General features: G+C 38.3%; 1 protein-coding gene across 4 annotated transcripts in view; it reads left to right on the top strand.

Moving 5' to 3' along the window:
• Positions 1-23,552, top strand: part of REEP3 (receptor accessory protein 3) — a 100,173-nt gene that overhangs the window by 44,748 nt on the left and 31,873 nt on the right. For 2 of the 4 annotated variants that reach the window (XM_019935839.3, XM_033841650.2), the window contains exons 2-3: positions 2,757-2,829; positions 19,843-19,893. In XM_019935839.3, the coding sequence (XP_019791398.1) occupies positions 2,757-2,829; positions 19,843-19,893 (124 nt within the window). The remainder of the gene's footprint in view (positions 1-2,756; positions 2,830-19,842; positions 19,894-23,552) is intronic. The other 2 variants (XM_019935841.3, XM_019935840.3) reach the window with 1 other exon arrangement.

The raw sequence follows: 23,552 nt of genomic DNA, 5'->3' as shown, positions 1-23,552 counted from the left end.
TGAATAAATAAATAACTGGAGAAGAATAGACAAATCTCCCGTGCAGAAGAATTCCAAATAATTTATATAGCTACTCCACTCTCAAGGAGGTAGAGGGCAACTCCCCACTCAAGCGTGGCCTGTGCATAGTGACTTTCTTCCAAAGACTACAGCATGGAGGTGGTGGGAGTAAGCTTAAAGTTACCAAATCTAACACACACTACCTCAGCCTGGTGGTCAAGGTTAACATCAACAGTGATAAGCGATACTAATAGTATGTGCCCTTAATATGATGAGATGGAACTTAGCCTCTGTGATCTTCCTCCCCCAAACCCACACCTCAGTCTAATCATGAGAAAAACATCAGACAAATGCCAGTCGAGTAGCTTCCTACAGCGTAGTTGGCCCATATTCCTCAAAACTGTCAACATCAGGGACTTCCCTGGTGGCACGGGAGTTAAGACTCTGCGCTCCCAATGCAGCGGGCCCGGGTTTGATCCCTGGTCGGGGAACCAGATCCCACACGCACGCCTCAAATAAAAGTTTGCATGCCACAACTAAGGAGCCGGCGAGCCCCAACTAAAAGGAGCCCATCTGCTGCAACTAAGGAGCCTGCAAGCCGCAACTAAGGCCCAGCGCAACCTAATTAATTAATTAAAAGAAAACAAAAAACACATGGTATAAAAAAACCATCAAGATCATTTCCTGAGCAAAGTCTGAGAAACTTACAGCCAAGAGGACTTAAGGAGGCAAGACAACTAAATATAATATGCTACCCTGGATGGGATCCTGGGACAGAAAAACAATGCTAGGTAAAAACTAAAGACATCTGAATAAAGTTTGAACTTTAGTTAATAATATATTAATAATGATTTATTAATTATGATAAATGTACCATACTGATGCAAGATGTTATTGATAGAAGTAACTCAGTGTAGGGTATTGGGAATTATCTATACCATTTCCCAACTTTTCTGTAAGAATAAAACTATGCTAAAATACTCTTTTCTAAAAATAGATGAAAGAAAGAAAAGTAGACAACAGAATATCATACACTCATGTATCAAAAAACCAGTGAACACTTGAGAAAAACTCATACTTACTGGTGCTCAGAAATGCGCATTAGAACATATAAGGCAATTATTTTTCTCCTATTTAGCTGGCAAACATTTTTTAAATGATGATACACACGATTGGCAATGTATAGGAATGCAAAGTGGAACTACTTCTCTGGAGGGCATTTTTGGTAATAAGTAGAAATGTGTGTACTCTTCGAAGCAGCAATATCGCAACCAGGAAGTGTATATCAGTGTGCATAGAAATGTTTTTCACAGTATTATGTAATAGCAAAAATCTGGAAATTAACCAAAAGCCTATAAATATGGGACTGTTTAAATAAATTATGTGAATCTCAATGTGGAATGTAATGAAGGTATTAATACTGTAGACTAATATTTGAAAACAAAAAATTCCATGATATGTGAAAATGTCAATTGTAAACCATATAAACTGTGTCATTCCATCTCTATATCTGACACACACACACACCTTCTTGGGTATGGAATTTGGTGAAATAATTGTAACAGAGAGCATTAAATTAAGTCCTATTAGTGATTGTCATTTTATGAATGCTTTAAGAGTTACTTTAGAATGGATAAAGATGTGGGGGGGGGTGTGTGTGTGTGTGTGTGTGTGTGTGTGTGTGTGTGTATACACATATACATACAATGGACTATTACTGAGCCATAAAAAAGAAGGAAATGATGCCATTTGCAGCAACATGGATGAACCTAGAGATTGTCATACTGAGTAAAGTAAGTCAGACAGAGAAAGCCAAATATCATGTGATATCACATATATGTGGAATCTAAAAAAAAGGTACAAATGAACTTATCTACAAAACAGAAACAGGGTTATAAATGTAGAAAACAAACTTATGGTTACCGGGGGGTAAGGGGGGGGGAATAAAATGAGAGATTGGGATTGACATATACACACTACTATATATAAAATAGATAACTAATAAGGACCTGGTATACAGCACAGGGAATTCTACTCAATACTCTGAAATGACCTCTATGGGAAAAGAATCTAAAAAAGAGTGGATATATGTATATGTATAACTGATTCACTTCGCTGTACACCTGAAGTTAACACAACATTGTAAATCAACTATACTCCAATAAAAAAATATTTAAGTTATTTTAAGATATATTGTAATAAATGTATCAAGTATTGTTTCACAGCACTGTCATAATTAGAAATCAGTGCTTCTCAAACCAATGGAGTGAAGGGCCACTTTTTCCATTACCCCAAATTATGTGTGTGTGCATGCATGTTATATTTATGTTTTAGGTATACTACACATGGATGAAAAGTAGGATTTGCATACAGTAAAGTGTTGCCTCTGGTTATTTCTGACTGGTAGCATTGGGGCAAATTTTATTCTTTTGGCAATTTTGTACATTTTCCAAATGTTCAAGGATCTACAGAATATTTTTTGTAATTAGTAAAAAAGATTTTAAATGGCAGTTTTTAAAAATAAATCTTTTTCCCATGAAACTACCTGGAATATTGAAACCATCGTTTTGTTTAACAAAAATTGTATTTTTAGTTTGCTTTTCTGAGTGGATTTAGTTTATACACAAAGTTTTCATACACATTTACACTGTCATACATTCTCCATGTACTTTCTACTTTTCTATTAGGTGAAATTTTCATGAGCTGTTAAAAGCATTATTATGTTTGATTAGTCCTCTTGTACTTTTTACTTTTAGGTTGGTGTTTGGAATGCTTTATCCTGCATATTATTCATACAAAGCTGTGAAAACAAAAAATGTGAAGGAGTATGTAAGTATAGTTTTGTGAGTGATCAATTCTAGTTGAATGTATCCATTATATACAATACTAGAAAAACTGCCATTATTTTAGAAACAGCTGGAATAATGTTTTGGGTTAAAAATGTGATATAAATGTAATAAAGTTAGTCTTTTTTTAAAACTAATTTTGAATACAATTGCAAAGTGGAGTTTCAAAAATAGTTTGCTGTCAGTTGGCATTTAAATAAGTATGATCCCCAAATGAGTAATTGGATCTCTTATTCATTCAGACTTTAAGTCCCAGTAAAATAAGAGGTTGGGAAATTGTCTGTTTTTTAGTCTTGTAAATGGATAGGTACACCAAGAATATCTCTCTGGTCCCAAAACCTTTTTTCTTCCTTCATAGTTGTTTTGTCCCTTTCTAATTGATTTAAATACATAGATACCTCATGACTACTGACAATTACAATCTTTTTTCTTCTTGAATCATACTATATTTGTAATGATTTCCTCTTCAGTCATCAATGTTTCTTTTCTCTTTTACTTTCCTCTTCCCCATTCCTTAACTGGTTTTTTTTTTAATTTCACTAATTTTTAAAATTTTCTTCCTTTCTTTATTATTCATTCATTTATTTACACATTTCTGTAAGTTCTCCCTCCCAATTTTATCCATAATGTTCAGTGGTAAATGGGCTTCCCCACCTATAAATCCTGGCATAAGTTTACTATTTGTGATGAAGGGAATTTTCAGAGAATAGCAAAAGCATAGCTTATGAGTGGTTAATCAACAGGGGTAAGCAGTCAACACTGAGAACTGCACATCAGTAGCTGTGGTTCTTTTTTTAATTGAGGTGACATTCAGGTAACATAAAACTAACCATTTCATAGTGAACAATTGGTGGCATTCACAATCTTGTGCAAACACTACTTCTATCTACTTCCAAAAGATTTTTCATCACTCCAAAATAAAACAACATACCCGTTAAGCAGTTACTTGTCACACTGCCCCTGTCCCCCAGCCCCTAGCAACCACCTGTCTGCTTTGTTTGTATGGAATCTGGGTATTTCATATAAACTGAATCATGTAATATGTGACCTTTTGTGTCTGGCTTCTTTCTACCTAGGATAATATTTTCAAGATTCATCCACATTATATCATGTATCATTATTTCATTCCTTTTTATGGCTGAGTAAAACTGTATGCACATAGAACATTTTGTTTCTGCATTTATCCATTGACATACATCTGCATTGTTTCCAGCTTTTTAGTATTACGAATAGTGCTGCTGTAAACATTTGTGTACAAGGCTTTGTTTGAGTATCTAATTTCAGTTCTCTTGGATATATAGCCATGGTTCTTTACAAGGGATCTTGGATGGTAGCCTTGTCATCCAACTTATTGAATGACCAGAGAACATATTCTTTATTCTATTTGTTCAGGGTAGTTTGTTCTTGTATTTTGAGTAGGGGGAGGCTCTGAAACCTTTAGAGCTAACCCATCCTATTGAACATTTATATTCACTTTTTATCTTCTGTATAAAACTAATTTTGAAGTAAAGTATATACAAATTAATTAGAATGGTGGAATATACCTAGCAGAGGTAGAGAGGTTATTCCGTTGAGCTCTGAAATTTTTCTGTCCTTTTAATATATATATTTATCTCTTGGATGTAAGATTGGTGCAGTCTTAAGAGATGGAACCACATTAAGTCCTAGTAATTTAAAGTAATTGTTAATGGCTTGAAAGGCCATGTATTAATAAATAAATTCTTCAAATATTGTTTTATGGTACTGACATACTTTCGTTTTTAGAAACAAGCAAGTTTCTTCAGTTAACAATGGTTCTCAAGCTACCTGTGGTATAGGACCAGTTTGGGATTTTTTGTTTTCTTTTTAAAGAATTTCCATTAAGTCATAGACAAATACTTTTTAAAATAAAATTAAAAAATAATTACTAGAAAAATGAAACGAAACCCCAAGAACATACGAAATACAACCCCAACTTTTTTTTGTGTGTGTGACACGCGGGCCGCTCACTGTTGCGGCCCCTCCCGTTGCGGAGCACAGACTATGGACGCGCAGGCTCAGCATCCATGGCTCACGGGCTCAGCCGCTCCGCGGCATGTGGGATCCTCCCGAACCGGGGCACGAATCCGTGCCCCGTGCATCGGCAGGCGGACTCTCAACCACTGTGCCACCAGGGAAGCCCCCAACTTTTTTTTATTATTAGATTCAGTAGACCTGAAATTACTGACAATTTTGTATTTAAAGCAAAACAGCAACAATTCACAGCCTTGCGCTAGTCCATAGACAACACTTTGCCTTACGGTGTCATATTTGAATTTAATTGGAATTCTCTTTTGAAAGATAAAAATAAGAGTTGCTCTTCATTTCCAAACACCACGAAAATATGAGCTGGGAGTATACAACTGGCTAGTACTTAATAATTGTACTGGCCAAAACAGTGATCCTTATTTGAAATGTTTATGATACTGTTATTAAATGAGATCCTTTTTCTGAACCTAATTAATTATATAGTTGAAGTACATGGTCATATGTTTCTCAACTCTGGGTCCATCTTACCTATAGAGTATTGTACACCCAGGGTAAACAATAACTGGTAAGCCTCTGTGTGTCTTTGTGTACCTATTTCTGCTTGAGGTATTCTCCTATCTTCCTTCCCAAATGTGCAATGTTTTTGTTGGGAAAAAAAGTTAAGTACAAGTTGAAAATGAAGCTCTAATAATATAAGGGTATTATCAGCAGGCACACAAATAACCATCTCCTAAAATAAAAGGTAAGTTAGCAAGAAGAAATATAAAGGTATTCATAACAAATTATAATAAAAAGAAACAGACCCGTTATGTGTTAATTAATGCTAAAAGGGCAGAAAATATGGTGTTATTTAGGTATTGGTCTAAGAACCATTATAAAAATATTAGTCTATTTCTTACTATGCGTCAATTTAACTTTATTAATGTTAACTTTTAAGGACTTAAAAACATGGATTTGTGAGTTTTATCCCTTAATGCAACACTCAATTTTTATTACTAGATTGGTCTATAAATTTTTATTACTAGATTATTTTATAAATTTGGGATTAATAAGAATGGTCTAACCCTGAAATTTTTTAATTTATTTATTCATTTAATTTTTGGCTGCATTGGGTCTTCGCTGCTGCACGCGGGTTTTCGCTAGTTGCTGAGAGCAGGGGCTACTCTTCGTTGTGGTGCGCGGGCTTCTCATTGCGGTGGCTTCTCTTGTTGCGGAGCACAGACTCTAGCCGCACAGGCTTCAGTAGTTGTGGCACACGAGCTTCAGTAGTTGTGGCTCTCAGGCTCTAGAGCACAGGCTCGGTAGTTGTAGCACACAGGCTTAGTTGCTCCACGGCATGTGGGATCTTCCTGGACCAGGGCTTGAACTTGTGTCCCCTGCATTGGCAGGCGGATTCTTAACCACTGCGCCACCAGGGAAGCCCCCTAACCCTGAAATTTTAATTCTCCTTCATAAGTTAAAGATAAAGTAACCTATGGAAGAGAATCTATTAACATTCTTATTCAAACAGATGAAAAAATGATAAGACTTGACATGTACTGATATACATACGTATCTGCGTATATGCTTATTTGGAGATATACTTCACCTATTGCCTTGCACAGCTTTTACAGAATAACTCATAAACAAAGTTAAGAATTATCTATACATAATCTTGCTACAGTATTACAAATCTGGAAAAAGTTTTTTGTTGTTGTTGGCAAGTACCAATGGCAAGGGCCAATTTGTTGTTGACACTGCGATGGAGCAAAATCAACAAGGGAATTTTTTTTTCTAACCTTGTATCATTAAGATTTCTAGTATCTCTTTCCTATTCCAGCCCCAGAGCATTATTATATCACTTTTAGGGTCATTTAAAAGCCTTTTTTTTATCTATAGCCTGTTCTTTTCCGTTTTTTAAGGAAGTTTTTAGCATTTTTGAACAATATTAACCAGGGTATCTGGAAGTCTTAATTATCTTGGAAAGAACATCAAGGAGCTAAAGCTTCTAAGAATGTCCAGGTGTTCCCCTATTCAAAGCTATCCTCAGTAAGGGATTCAACCCCAAGATGTAACTGCTGAGACTTAAATGCTATTATTGGAAAAAGTTTTCTTAACCATCCCTTTGGGAATATCAGAATCATGAGTAATTGAAGAGAAACTAGAAAGGCAGGTGGCTGGCATTGGTTTGATTATTGCATGGTAATCAACTCTGCTTCACAAATTAAACGAGAGCTAGAGCAATCGCAAAAATAGGCACCGAAACAGGAAAGGCAGGAATCTGCTTTTGACAAGGAAATTTGATACAGCTCTAGAGACCTCCTGGTGACCGAGTTGTCTGCCATCAAGTCTGCTGAAGAGACTAAGCAGATATAATACTAGAAAGATAACATCTTACATTTATATAATTTCCTACCAATTTCAAAATACTTTTGTATATTACTGTTTCCAATTGCTACTATAACAACTACCACACACTGGCTTAAACCAACACAAGTGTATTCTCTTACAGTCTCTGAGGTCAAAAATCTGAAATGGATCCACAGCTACATTCCTTGGTGAGGCTACAGGGGAAAATCAGTTTCCTTATCTTTGCTAACTTCTATAGGCTGCCCACACTCCTTGGCTTATGGCTGTATGCCTCCATCTTCAAAGCCAGGAACACTTGACTGAGACCTTCTCAAGCTGCCAACTCTCTGGTTCTCCCTTCTGCCTTCCTCTTCCACTTATACAGACTCTGGTGACTACACTGGATTCACCTGAGTAATCCAGGCTCCTCTCCCAGTCTGAGGGTCAGCTGATTAGCAAACCTGAATTCCAACTGCAGCCTGATTTCTCCTTTAACACACAACCTGACATATTCGTAGGTTCCCGGGCTTAAGACGTGGGCATCTTTGGGGTGGGGGACATTATTCTGCGTACTACAATATCTCACTGGCCCTCACTACAACTCTGTAAAGTAGTAAGGAATATTAGAATATTATAGGCTCCGTGAAGTGAATTAACTTGCCCAGAGTCACGTGGATCATTAAGGCAGGAATGGTACCAGATTAGAAAAGTAAATGAGGATTCTATCTTCACGAAAAAGTTGAAAGAGCTTTCACAACCAGCCAGTGAATATGCCTCTGATTAATTCCAAGGTAGATCTTCAGGGGCCACAATTGTATGGATATTTTCTAAGAAGAGCAATGAGGCAGCTTAACCAGTACTAGGGCAGGACCCATAAGCATCTAAATCAACCGTGATCAAAATGGTTAAAGACGAAACGGGAAGTTTTTGAAAGTTCTGTATAGTCTTGGCAGTTCTTTAAATATTTCCAACCTAAATTTACTTCCGACAAAAAAAATTTTTTTTTTAAAGTGTTTTACTAAAGGTAGCAAATCTTTTTCTGGATGGTCTGGTGTTTTTGTTTTTTTTTTGGCCGACAAAAATTTTGAATATCATTTTCTTGCTGAGTCTCACCTAAACTTAGTCATCCAATTTTACCTCTGACTTATAGAAGTTTTATCAAAACTCTGTTCTCACAAAGTTCTCTTGTATGGTAATCCCATCCAAATTTGCTTTGTATATGGTAGTTTCTTAGTAAAATTAACCTTCTTAAAATTCGCCTGTTATATTTTTAATAGTCTTTTATACTATCTGTATTGTATTTTTTATATGTGTTTGTGTTTGTCTTCCCCACCAGATAAGCTCCATAGAGAGTTCTGTTGCTTTGTTAATTGCTATATTCCTGTACCTAGAACAGTACTTGTTACATAGTAGGTACTCAATATTTTTTTAATGAGTGAATAAAAAAAGAAAGAAGAGTTGACTTCTAAGTATATAAGAAATATTAAATAGTGTTTCAAGAGCATGTACGTTTCTTAAGTGGATTAGTCTAGTTACTCAGCTTTGATTCTACTGGGTTAAGGAGTACACAGTCCAATCTGACTTATCCCTAAACCCAGTTACTTTGTCGTGTTTGGTTGTTACCTAAATTCTACTGATATCTACTTCAAAATTATTTTCAGAAAGCAAACATTTTTTATTAATTTACTTCTTCGAACCGTAACTACTACCATTCCCCTTAAACCTGCAAATAGTAGATTGCACCTGATAAAACAGATGCTGTATTCAAATCAAAACAAATGGAAAGTGCTGTGTATTTTGGCAACCTTCCTTTCTTCCTTTGCCTATTTTTAAAACGGAGCTTTCCTAGGATATAATTTCCTGTGTAGTGTGGCTGATATGGCCTACTTAAAGTCTTTCAGTCTTGCAGTAATTGAAATGTAAACTCACTGAAGAATTAGAATGGTTTTGCAAATTTTTTCAAGCTTATACCGTCTCATGACTTGAAAACAGAGTGTTTACTTCCAAGTCGTGTATAATTGCTGTCACTTTTCTAGGAAAACAATGTTCTTACTCTAAGAATGTTGGAGAAAGTGGCAATGAAAAAGACTGGCTAAAAGCACTTACAAATCAGAATCAGACATTTGGTCCTGAGATTTACTATGAGCGAGAACAAAGAACAGGGAAAACTCTGGGAGATTAGTTTTGGTTTTTTTTTTTTTCCGGTACGCGGGCCTCTCACTGTTGTGGCCCCTTCCCATTGCGGAGCACAGGCTCTGGACGCGCAGGCTCAGCGGCCATGGCTCACGGGCCCAGCCGCTCTGCGGCATGTGGGATCTTCCCGGACCAGGGCACGAACCCGTATCCCCTGCATCGGCAGGCAGACTCTCAACCACTGTGCCACCAGGGAAGCCCTGGGAGATTACTTTTTTAAAGGCCCTCTAAAACACTGTTGACTTGGCTTTTGAAAGTGACCTAATTTGTGACTGAATATTTGGGTGATATGAAAGTGGTCAAATATGCTACATGCTAGCTCTACAGTTCTTGTCAGTTGGTAAAATCTGAAGTTGTCTACTAATTCTGTCTACTAGATAGAAGTTTGTCTACTAGTTATAAGGGAAAAAACATGGTGAAAAAACATAGTAAAGAACTTTCCTTTATTGTCAAAAGTGCTCCCCAGGCATCTTTTCATATTTTGGATTAAAAATACTCATTTGATTAAAAGGTTTTAATAATTTGGGAAGTGTAAAGATTAACTCACTGATTAAAGGGGGATTTTTTTTTAATTTTTTGAAAATAAGTTTTTTCAGGGCCACATTCCTGTTTATTTTCTTTTCTGATCTACTTTTAATTTAGTTTTTGCTTTTATCAAAGCTGTACTTATTTATAATTTTTAAATCAAACAGTTGTCCAAGGCTTATTATGAAAAACAACAGTTCCCCACCCTCCTCATCCCTATTTCTGACTCTAGAGGCAACTACTTTGAATTCTTTTATCCAGATCCTGTAGTATTTATTTCCACATCTAAATACATGCTCATATTGCTACTTCTTAATTTTTCAGAGGGATCTCGTCAGTTGACTTCCTTCTATTAAAGATGATTCAATAGTTACCCAATGTCACTGTATACTTGCATAATTTCCCTGTAGCCTCCCAGTGTCATTACGTTGTAATTTGGGTTGGATCAGTATTCAGTCTTTACATTATTGAGGCTAAGTTAGAAAGAAGCAATAGAATATAAAGAACCATCTAGAACCAGGCTGCTTGTCTTATCATCTTGGCCCTATCCCTTACTAGCTGTATCTTTAAACAAGTTTTTATTTATTTATTTATTTGGCTGTATTGGGTCTTAGTTGCGTCATGGGGGATCTTCATTGCAGCATGAGGGCTTCTCTCTAGTTGTGGCGAGCAGGCTCCAGAGCACACAGGCTCAGTAGTTGTGGCACACGGGCTCTAGAGCACGCGAACTTAGTTGATCCGCGTCATGTGGGATCTCAGTTCCCTGACCAGGGATTGAACCCACGTCCCCTGCATTGGAAGGAAGATTCTTTTTTTTTTTTTCTTTCTTTCTTTTTTGCGGTACGCGGGCCTCTCACTGTTGTGGCCTCTCCCGTTGCAGAGCACAGGCTCCGGACGCGCAGGCTCAGCGGCCATGGCTCACGGGCCCAGCCGCTCTGCGGCATGTGGGATCTTCCCAGACCGGGGCACGAACCTGCGTCCCCTGCATCAGCAGGTGGACTCTCAACCACTGTGCCACCAGGGAAGCCCTGGAAGGTAGATTCTTAACCACTAGACTACCAGGGAAGTCCCTGAACAAGTTATTTTTTTGCCTCAATTTCCTTATCTGGAAAATGAGAACAGTAGTAGTACTTACCTCCTCAGGTGGTTGTGAGGATTATATGAGTTAATGAACACAAAGTATTTAAATCAGTACCTGTTATATAAGATTTTTTTTCACAATGTAAACACTATTTGCATCTGATCCCTATAGTATCCTACTGCGACCATTCTTCTTCTGCCCAATAGTTTGTTTTCCATGGTATTGTCTTTGTTTTTTTTGTTTTGTCTTGTTCACTTCTTTGGTATCCTCTGTTCTCATTGCAAATTTAGACTCAAACTCTGTGACAGTTGCGTGAGTTTCTTCTCAGTGCATTCTCATCCGTTAGATATTCTGGACTGGCTCTTTTTTTATTATTATCTTATTAATTAATTTATTTATTTATTTATTTTTGGCTGTGTTGGGTCTTTGTTTCTGTGCGTGGGCTTTCTCTAGTTGTGGCGAGTGGGGGCCACTTTTCATAGCGGTGCATGGGCCTCTCACTGTCGCAGCCTCTCTTGTTTTGGAGCACGAGCTCCAGACGCACAGGCTCAGTAGTTGTGGCTCACGGGCCTAGTTGCTCCGCGGCATGTGGGATCTTCCCAGACCAGAGCTCGAACCCATGTCCCCTGCATTGACAGGCAGACTCTCAACCACTACGCCACCAGGGAAGCCCTCTGGACTGACTCTTGTCTTAGATCCTTAGATTTCTTGATCTCCTGTTTTCCTCTTTCTTATTTTACTTCCTCATTTTGATGCAATGCCTTCTTCCTGAGAAGGCTTTTTGAGAGGTAGATTTTTTTTTTCTTTTTCTTTTTTTTTTTTTTTTTTGCGGTACGCGGGCCTCTCACTGTTGTGGCCTCTCCCGTTGCGGAACACAGGCTCCGGATGCGCAGGCTCAGCGGCCATGGCTCATGCGCCCAGCCTCTCCACGGCATGTGGGATCTTCCCAGACCGGGGCACGAACCCGTGTCCCCTGCATCGGCAGGTGGACTCTCAACCACTACGCCACCAGGGAAGCCCAAGAGGTAGATTTTTTTTGAGATGATAGGCTGGAAATAATTTTCCTTCAGAATTTCCTTCAGAATTTTGTCTTTTAGCTTCTTGTGTTGCTGTGCAGATGTCTGAAGGCATTCTGATTCTTACCTGCTTGTGGGATCTTTTCTATGTCCCCGTTGTTTTAAAATTTCATGATGACGTGCCTCGGTGTGAGCCAATTATAATCCATTTTGCTAAACCCTCAGTAGGCTCTTTTAATCTGGGAATCCTTTGTTTTTCAGCTCTGGGAAATTTGGTTAAAATTATTTCTTTATGATTTTCTCCACTTCATTTTCACTATTTGTTCTATCTGGGATTCCTTTTACTCAGTTAGAAAGCCACTTGGACTGATTCTCTAATGTTTTGACCTTTTTTTCTTCTCTTTCCTATCTTTTTTGCTCTATTTTATGGTAGAGTTCCTCAATTTTATCTTCTCTTATGTGTTTAATTTCTAAGAGCTCCTTTTATTCTCTGAATGTTCCCTTTTTCGATAGCGCCCTATTCTTATTTTGTTTAAAATAACTTCCTTTTTGTCTGAGGATATGAGTGATTTCTTTTTAGACATGTTCTTTCTACAGTCTCTGTCCTTTGAGTTCTGGTTTTTTTGTTCGTTTCAATCTGTTTTTCATGTATGATTTTCTGAGATGTTGGATGATCCTTGGTTCTCTGCTCATATTTGAGTATTATAATGAAAAGCTGATTCGAAGTCCTATACCCATGAAGAGCCTTGCTGAATGTGATCTTCACTACAGGGTGATCTGACTAGGCAATTAAATTTGTTCCTAGGGGACTTCCCTGGTGGCGCAGTGGTTGAGATTCCACCTGCCAACGCAAGGGACGCGGGTTCGTGCCCCGGTCTGGGAAGATCCCACATGCTGCGGAGCGGCTGGGCCCGTGAGCCATGGCCACTGAGCCTGCGCATCCGGAGCCTGTGCTCCGCAACAGGAGAGGCCACAACAGTGAGAGGCCCGCGTACTGCAAAAAAAAAAAAAAAAAATTTGTTCCTAGGACTGCCATAAGGAAGTGCCACAAACTGAGTGTCTTAAAACAATAGGAATGTATTGTCTCACCATTCTGGTGACTAGATGTGGACCACATTCCCTCTGAAACCTGTTGAGAATCCTTTCTCGCCTGTTTCTAGCTTCTGGTGGTTACCAACAATCTTTGGTGTTCCTTATCTTTCAGCTGCTCCACTTCAGTCTCTGCCTCTATTATCATATGATGTTCTCCCCTCCTGTGTCTTTGTCTCTGAGTCTCTCTTCTTCCTCTTTTAAGGACACCAGTCATATTGGGTTAAGGGACTGCCATACCCCAGTATGACCTCATCCTAACTATATATAACTATATCTATATCTATATATATAACTATATCTTCAGTGACCCTATTTCCAAATGAGGTCACATTCTGAGGGTTAGAACTTTGTATTAGTCTTCTCAGGCTACCATAACTAAATGCTACACACCGAATAGCTTCAAAAGCATAAATTTGTTTTCTCAGAGTTCTGTAGGCTGCAAATCCAAGATTAAGGTGCCATCAGGATTGGGTTTTGGTGACGCCTCAAGGAAGCTTATAGACCTTCTCTCTGTGTCCTCATATGACCTTTCCTCTGTGCATGCATGGAGAGAGATATCTCTGGTGTCTCTTACTTTTCTTATAAGCACACTAGTTCTATTGAATTAGGGCCCCATTCTTACAACCTCATGTAATCTTAATCACCTCCTTAAAGTTCCTGTCTCCAAATACAGTTACTCTGGGGGTTAGGGCTTCAACGTGTGAATTTTAGGGGGACAGAATTCAGTCTATAACAGACTTCAACATATCTTTTGGGGGACACATCTCAACCCATAACAATCATTTCCTTAAAAAATTATCAATGTCTATATCTTTAGGTGCTTTCTTTTGTGCCAGGCAGATTCTTCAGAGAAGACTCTTCCATTCTGAAAGGTACTTGGTTGCTGGCATTCTGGTGGGAAAATAAGGGTTGGGGGCCCTCAATATTTTATAAACTTTATTTAATCCCTATTAGCCCTACTCTCAGCTGTGCCAGAGATTTGCAAATCCAGCAATCCTCTGATTCACCCTTTCCAGAGAATAAGCCTCAGGGTCCTGCTAGGGGAGGGAGGGGCATCACCACACAGTTCAAGTGGGAGGACATCTAGGGGCCCACCTGCTCCTTACAGGTATCCTTACAGCCATCCTTCTTTTGCCTTTTTTGCCAAGAATTGTGTTACCAATTTTTTAGCCTTTTGGAAGCTCTGCAGTGTGAAGTTGGGCTGCTTCTCAGCTTTTCCCATTGTCCACTTAGTATTCCGTTTTCTCAGGTCTCCTGAGTCAGTTACTACTCGGCCATTTCCTTCTTGGGTCCAAAAATGTTGATGCTCTCTTCTCTTCTATATTTTTCTGGACTTAAATGTTTTTGAAAAATCACTTTACTGTTGCTTTAAAGAGATTTGTGGCGGGGAATGCAATTAAATGTGTGTACTCATTCTACTATCTTTACCCATATTTCCAAATTGACTTTGTGAGTGGTATACTTGTGGTTGATTTATACTGTAATATCAAATAAGACTTGTTTTACCATTAACATTGGTTTTTAAAATGTGTTCGCATAGGAGATAGGTTTAAAGTAGTAATACATATTATCATTTATTCAATCCTCGACAATTTTAAAATTCAATTTTAGCTGACATGCAATGAATACATGTATATCTTGTTTTGAGTTATAGTTCACAAATCAAGTTGTGATAAAATCACAGTTTCTACTTGAGACAGTTAAAAAAATCACTTGGGGGCTTCCCTGGTGGCACAGTGGTTGAGAGTCCACCTGCCGATGCAGGGGATGCGGGTTCATGCCCCGGTCCGGGAAGATCCCACATGCCGCGGAGCGGCTGGGCCCGTGAGCCATGGCCGCTGAGCCTGCGCTTCCGGAGCCTGTGCTCCGCAACGGGAGAGGCCACAACAGTGAGAGGCCTGAATACCGGAAAAAAAAAAAAAAAAATATATATATATATATATATATATATATATATATGAATTAGAGTACCCCTTGACCTTTAGGAAGTAAATTGAAAGCATTCCAACAATGTTCACACTAAGACGGAGCTAGCCAACCACAGCTGTCTTGTCCTTTTCTAGCTTCCAATGCAAATGCTTTGCAAAACCTACGGAAAGAAAAAAATTCTCATGGTAACATTTAAACCTAACAGGCTAAGTCAGGCTTTTGCTAATATCTAGGAAGAATTTTACTAACTGTAGTGCCAATGGCAATAGACTTTTAAAAACAGGGACAGAAACCGTTGTTTCCATTAAAGGAAATGTTGTTAAGCAGTAAATTGGAGGGAGACCTAGCCACCTCCACCCTAATCCCTAGTGATGGAACAGCTTAAAATCATAAAAGCTACAGCAACCAAAAAACCCGACTGCCACCGCCTTCTTTGCAGGAGAACTGTGTTCAGAGGCAGCCAGTGTTCTGCCTCCCCCGTATCTGTTCAGAAACCATTACCTCACTTCTTTGAAGAAAACCCCCAATAAGTTCCAAAAAGGAGAAATAATGAGTACAAGAGAAGTTCAAAAGTGCAGTACTAGATGAATTCAAAAATAAAAATGACAGTAATACATATTACAATTTATATTCTTCAATGTAATAGCTTTAAACGCCTTTATTTTGAACAGGAGTGAAGAATAATGAAACATTCAACTCACAAAGCAAGAAGAATATGAGAATTAAAAGAATCTGTAAAGAAAGTAGGATGAATAAAGCAGTAAAAAAGCAGAAATAAAAATAAAAACAAAACCAAGAGAATTACAATATCTAAGAGTTGTTCCCTTCAATGAGTCTAGTAAGATAAACACTTGAAATAGCTTAAGGTATGGAGAAGAGTAGAAAAAGGATTGACAAAATAAACAAGAAAGGGTTTAAGCAAGCAATGCTAAACTTTAAGTGACAGAAAATTAAGACTGTATAATGGAGGGCTTTAAATGAATGCATAACATAGTTCTTTCTAAAATTTTAGAATAAATTTTTTTTGGACCTAGAGAGTGTCATACAGAGTGAAGTAAGTCAGAAAGAGAAAAACAAATATCGTGTATCAACACATATATGTAGAATCTAGAAAAATGGTATAGATGACCTTAACTGCCAAGCAGAAATAGAAACACAGATGTAAAAAACAAATCTATGGATATGAAGGGGGAAAGGGGTGGGGTAGGAGGAATTGGGAGATTGGGATTGACACATATACACTATTGATACTATTTATAAAATAGACAACTGATGGGAACATACTACAGCACAGGGAACTCTACTTAATGTGCTGTAGTGTCCTAAGTGGAGGGGGTATATGTATATGTATGGCTGATTCATTTTGCTGTGCAGTAGAAGCTAACACAATGTTGTAAAGCAGCTATACCCCAATAAAAATTAATTTTAAAAAATAAGTAAATAAAATAAAAATGGGATCTTTTCTAATAATGTAAGATATACCTATTCTTTATTTTTCCTTTTCAGCTAAAGTTTACATTATTTAAGCAGAGAAGTTTCCTCTTTTACAGAACACCAGGATCTACCTTTGGAATGTTCAGATATGTACATCATCTTCCCATTATGTAATTTTAGTAATATAGTGCTTCATCAACTACAGCTGTAATAATCAGATTGTCAGCCAGATTGCCATCACACTGTGAAGGGTCCTCCTAAAAATATAAAAGCTAGAGCTGTTCCTGAAGATTTTAGCTAAGTAAGAAAAATAAAATCTTTCGGAAAACCTCATGTAATTTTAAAAGCTCATGAGAGAGATGTTACTTCAGAAATGTAATAGATTGTAAAAAGATGAAGTCCTTTTGAAAAACTAAAATTTTTAAATATATTGAATTATACAAATATAGGAAATTTTGTCTATCTCTTGTCTGTCAGGATAAATATAGACTGATTCCTTTTTTTTTTTAAACCACAGATCCAAACTCTGCAGGTAAAATGGAAAAATTCATCAAAAGGTCTTGAAAAGTCATAGAAGTAGATTGAGTTGAGTAATTTTATTTTAAAATATTATATTAACTTCCAAAGGTTTTCAATAGCATCTTTTAAGTGAAGATCTAACAATTTCATTTTATTATGTTATATTCTTCTTAAGAAGATTGCCAGAATAAATTATTAGAGCCAATTAAGGACGTTTTTGCCAATGACATGTTTGACTATAATTTCGGCCTACTCATCAATGTTCTTACTTTCTCTCTGTAGGAGGCAGATTTAGGTTTACTCCTAAGGAGAAGAATCTAAGGGCACTTCCACCTTGGGGAGAGAGAGAGTTTCCATCGAGTGGTCAGTGTGCAGATAGCTCCAGGCTCTTAGGATGAGTAGACAACAGGGACATTCCACATGGAACTTCTGGGTAGAAGAGCCTGTAGGCTGCCCTTCTCTGGGTAGTTTACTCAAAGCTTTTGTCTGTTCAACTGATAGTGGTAAACAATGCTCTGAGAAGTAGGCTAAAGACTCAGTTCCTTCTATTTTTTTCAGTTTTTTTTTTTTTTTTGTAATGATGATGTGCCTAAACAGTGTTATGAAAAAAAGGGTACATTTAAACTGTTTACATCTAAACAATGCTGTTTACATCTAAACAGCATTATCATGCAAAACTGAGTTCATCTTTTCTCCAAACCCAAGGCTCTTCTTACATTCTTTTCATGAATGATACCACCTCCTTCTAAGTGATATTTTCAGAAAAAACACAGAACAGTCTCCCGCCGCAGTGCTTCTCAAACTTTGAGGAGCATTGGAATCCCCCTGGGATCTTGTTAAAATGCAGATTCTGATTTAGTAGTTCTGGCCTGGGCTTGAGAGTCTGCATTTCCGGCAGGTGCCCAGATGATGCCAATGCTACTGGCCTGTAGACCGCATTTCAGGTAGCAAGAATTTTGTGCATGTTCTCAAGTCTGCTTACATATTAAAAACTTTTGGAGCTTGCCTTTTAAACACCTAGCTGCCCTCTCTCTGCACGTGATGATGGGGCCTAGGAATCTACATAATTTTTCTTTTTTTTCTTTTTTCGGTATGCGGGCCTCTCACTGTTGTGGCCTCTCCCGTTGCGGAGCACAGGCTCCGGACGCGCAGGCTCAGCGGCCATGGCTCACGGGCCCAGCGGCTCCGCGGCATGTGGGATCTTCCCAGACCGGGGCACGAACCCACGTCCCCTGCATCAGCAGGCGGACTCCCAACACTGTGCCACCAGGGAAGCCCTACATAATTTTTTTTAATCCCCAAGTAATTCTTATCCACAGCCAAATCGAAAAGCATTGATTAAGAGGTATCTTACTGTATTGTGAAAAGTGAATAATTACCACGTTGTGCTTTTTTTAGTATATGTAGGAAGATGGGCATGAAATAACAAATAGTTTGTTTTAGAAAACATCTGTATGTAAATGGACTAGCAACTTGGAGTATATCATAGAAAAATAATATTTTAACAAAATTAACTGTATAATGCTATTAAGGGGGTAAGGATATTGAGTTGGACTTTCTCCTAGCTTCCATGTTGTAGGGCTGGCCATACACAAAATTTCTACATCAGTGAAGTTTTTCTTGAGAATCATCCACCTTTCTTCCTGTACCTTTCCTCCCACTTTTTTCTTCCTCTCACTGTGTTTACTTGGGGTCTCCATACTATCCTGCACTCTGGCACACGTCCATCCCTTCCTTACCCCAACTATCCAGTGCTCTGTAACTTGCCTCTCTCTCCATTCACCCAAATGTGAACCTCAGTTCTCTGTGTGAGGCTGGCTGCACATGCTTTTGAAGGAAAGTAATTTGATAACCCAGACTCACTTTCAGTCATGACAGATTTATTCTTCCCGGAGCTTTTGGTGTTTTTTTTTTACCAGTCTTTGCTTTTCGAGAAGATGCTGTTTTCCCATGTGGTATAAAGGCTGGCTCTTACTGTTTGAATGGTTATTGTATGTTAAAGCATGCTGTTGAGCCTATAACATAAAGCTACAACTTGTATATAGAAAGTGGTATCTTACCTAAAGAAGGAAGATTTTCGTTTACTGTGTCAGTCATAGCCCTGTCAGTCACCTGGAGAAAAGAGCATACTACCTTTTAGTGGCTAGGTTAGTTCACTTGTGGAAATAGCAAGGTGGAACTGACCATGTGAAGATGCATGAGGAACTGGAGGACCTACGTTCCTAAGAAGTGGTGCCAGCCCTTGGGAATGCCTCAAATAGGAAATGTAATGGGCCAAGACTTTGGGAACACTAAGGGAATAAAGAAGGTAGGATGACAATCTAGCATGGAAACATGACAATTAGGATGGCCATTGAGCCCCGTTTACTCCTCTCTGTCTGGATAGGCTCTGTCCCAGGCTAAAATCCTGAGAAATTCTGTGTGGTTCTGTCAAAAGTGGAACGGTGTCTCTGTTAGATATTTATTATCCCACATAAATCAATAGGACTTTAAATAATACAAAAAGTGAAGTGCAAATTCTCAGCCAGTGTGGATGCAGAGAGTTATTTTGAACTAAGAGGTCATTCCTTCCTAAATTCTGCTCCCGGGAACAGTTCCTGTAAGCAATTCCTGCTTTTTACATCTTCTTTTCAACACCCCTTTTAAATTAATTATCATCTAGTTTTTAAACATTTTTGCACTTTTTCCTTCTCTCAAGTTTCTCAAACTACTGAGGTCAGGGATGAGATACATGGGGCTTCTGTGATTCAAGAACATGGAGGAAGACCAAGGCAATCTTGTGAAAGAATATCCATTTCTAGTTACAATCTACCCCATTTTAATTGATTTTAACACCAGATACATCTGTATAATGTGAGGCTTTCTTCCTCAGAACAACAGGATATTCTGTGAGGTGTTCGGCAGTGACATCTGGAAACTGCAGGTAAACCATGTTGCTGCAAGTTCAGCATCTGAAAGTATAACCGATTCCCAAACATCCAAGTCCTGGAAAGCTATAAAGTGAAGACAGTGGGTCAGTGGGGGAAGAAGTACCCCAAATTCAAGGAGGTCCAAATCAGTCCTAGTCTAACATATTCACCTCCAACGCATGCTCCCTCTTTTTTTTTTTTTTTTTTTTGCGGTACGCGGGCCTCTCACTGTTGTGGCCTCTCCCGTTGCGGAGCACAGGCTCCGGACGCGCAGGCTCAGCAGCCATGGCTCACGGCCCCAGCCGCTACATGGCATGTGGGATCTTCCCGGACCAGGGCACGAACCTGTGTCCCCTGCATCGGCAGGTGGACTCTCAACCACTGCGCCACCAGGGAAGCCCCTCCCTCTTTTTAAAGAAAAAAAAAAAAAACTATTTCAACCAAGGTCTTATTCACTGTGGATTGAAATTCAACTAGCTTATTTTCAAGCATGCTTCTAACTTAGCACAGCTCTGGGAAAAATCCCATAATTGAGCCATCTGGGTTGGATAAAAGAGGGAGTTTTTCTATTTGATTTCTCACATTTTGTTCCTTTGTTTTTAATGGGGAAAAATCATTATGAAGTAACCAAATTATTGCATAATGTTAGTGAAACAGGAGAAATCTTTTCAACTCTATACCGTTTCTAAAGAAATCTCTATTAGAAGATCTGTCTGTGGTCTCTGAAATGTGGTATAGAATGAGTGTTTTAGGTGAACTGACTTGAGGGAATAACTAATAATGGTCGGAAAATAAAGTTCTCTTTGGGTGGTCTGAAATTCAGCAGTGTTTATTTCTTTTCAGCCTCAGCAAGGATATTTTTTTCCAGTGAAGCATAGTTTAGCATTTTATGCCCTGGATTTACTTAGTGTGGTTATAATTGAAATCATTAGGCATGTGTAGTTTTTCATTCTTTCTTAAAAACAAGCATTAATTGCTTTATAATTCAAAGAATCTGAAATTAAGAGACATTGGAAAGTTGTTTAATCTCTGAAAACTTTGAAAACAACTTTGACAAAATAGACTATGCTGTATGTTATAAATTGCTGTTTGCAGTCCAGAGTTACTTGTTTGAATCTTACATCAATTCAGATCTTAAAATTAAGAAACTGTTAAGTAAAAGGCTCCCCCTGTTTTTGCTTTACTAGGCACAGGGGTGCTAGGTCCTGGGAACATGATGATGAACAAGACAATTTCAGTCCCTATTGGTTGTTAGGGTCAAAAAGCAGAGACAGATGTTATACAAACCGTTTCACAGATACGCCACAAAGAGAAAGTAGCGTGCACAAAAATTATATATGACCTTTGGAGAGGGGTAGAGGCAGTTAGGGAAGGCTTTCCTTTGGAAATGAAGAAATTTAATTCATACAAGGCAAATGAATATATAAAAAATATTAGTAGTTATATGCTGGATCCAACACACAGGCGCCAGTGATCGCTTATTATTATCCTTTTATATGTCTTCTTTTACTCATCCCTCCCATGAAAGCTTCTTGAGGGTAGGAATGCCTTGACATCTAGGTTTATGACTATTTTATGTCAATGGGTTTTGTTTGTAATAGGCCTTGAGTAATATTTGTCAAATTAATATATCACCTTTTTCTTTCATCGTGCAAGTATCATTTAGTACAGTTATATCTTTTAACACAGGGGTCCTCAACCCCTGGGCAGCAGACCGGTACCGGTCCACAGCCTGTTAGGAACCTGGCCGCACAGCAGGAGGTGAGTGGCGGGTGAGCGAGCGAAGCTCCATCTGCCGCTCCCCGTTGCTCCCCACCGCTGCCCATCGCTCGCTTTACTGCCTGAACCATCCCCCACCCCCGTCCGTGGAAAAATTGCCTTCCACGAAACCGGTCCCTGGCGCCAAAAAGGCTGGGGACCACTGATTTAACATACATCATTGTTAATATCATTGCTGTCATAATATCACAATGCTCATAGCATAGCAAGAATAACTTATATAAAGACACAATTTAAGAAAAATGCTTTTTAATTAATATGCCCTAACCACTATTCCATAACTCTTGCAAATCTATAGCAACGAGCCTCCCACCAGAACATGATATTCCCGTATATAAATATGCCCGTGCATTGGTCTCAACTTCCGTGATGGAAATCATGAGGATTATTTTACGGTCACAGTTCACTTTTTGTTTGCTCTATTTGTTTGTCCTGGGATCTAAATCAATTTCATTAAAAATTTTGTCTAAGAATGTTAAATCATAAAAACTTGTTTTGTTTAAAAATGTTTAAAACCCATGAAATGAGGCCTCCTTTTCTTTTGGCATCAGGGGTAGGTAAACGCATACCTCTTAAATGGAGCATGGTCTTTTGATAGTAAATTTAGCCTATGAGTACATTCATTTTACAGTATTCACTCAGGCTTAAACTATCCTAATTCCTTTCAGAGAGTAAAGCAAGAACACTATCACGTGACTGTCTGGGTTTCCGAAATGCTAAGTCTTTATAAAAGCCTTATGGATTTTGAGTAATAAAGCAAGTGCTGGCTTGTTAAGTAGGATAATCTGATCCGTGCACTATGTAAACCAGAATGTAAGTTTAGATACTATGGTTTTATTTATATCACAGTTGACTCCATAATTTTCAGAAGAACTTGCCTGATTACAGGAGTACATTTTCTTAGAAAATAAATTCATTTTGATATTTAAATGATTTTAACATTCTATTTGAGTAATCTTTTATTTATAAATATTTTATTTTTAATTAAAACATTCATCACATTTCTCTAGTAATGAAACACATAGTGGGTAAAGTGTCCCAAAATCGATAAGTGATTGCCATTTCATTGTGACCACTTCAAAAGAACTTTATTACCAAATACTTAGGGAAAATGGAAATTATATTCTTGCTTATAAGTTAGCCCAGGTCACTAATTCTTTAAATAAATATTTTTGAGCATTTACTTTGTACCAGGTACTGTAGTAGGCATTAGGTGTACTCCTGGGAAAGAAAACAAAGCAAAGTAGGCAGAATAGACCATTGAACAACTTTTTTCATGTAGTCTTCCCACCGACTTTTATGCATTTTATTTTTTGGATATCTTGGCCTACCACTCAGAATATAATGACTTTAAACTTTATGCATATTTCTAACAAGCTTATTTATCTGATTCCTTGGCCTACTGAAAGCAGCAGGGGATTGCCTTAAGTCACATATACTGACAATACAAATGATAACAAATTCACCCAGATAGAAGCCACACTTGCCAAAGGATCACAGTAGTAATTTGAAATAGTATTTCTCTGACTCTGCCCCAGTCTGCTGCATGAGAATATCAATCTTGCCTGTCCTCCAGTTTCTTCCCCAATACTTCTGAGAGTCCCCTGGGGATATCTCAGCCAGAGTTTCTTAAAAGGAAAGTCCTCTTCTCCATTTCCAGATCACTGCGGTAGCAGCACCCATCACTGCCAACCAGGGCATTAGCTGTGTCACAGATGGCAGCCAATGGCACTGTGACCAATGTCCACCTAGTTCTGGAACCGTGGCTACTATGGCCTTGCCCTCTCACTCTCCATAGAGACTAGAGGATAGCCTTTTATATTAGGGTAGGCTAAGCTGCTATAATCACAAAATGCGGGGAAAAATGCAATGGCTGAGGGAATACAGAAATGTT

Source organism: Tursiops truncatus, chromosome 16 (genome assembly GCF_011762595.2).
Source record: "Tursiops truncatus isolate mTurTru1 chromosome 16, mTurTru1.mat.Y, whole genome shotgun sequence".
Taxonomy (NCBI): domain Eukaryota; kingdom Metazoa; phylum Chordata; class Mammalia; order Artiodactyla; family Delphinidae; genus Tursiops; species Tursiops truncatus.
This window is presented reverse-complemented; position numbering and strand designations above follow the sequence as displayed.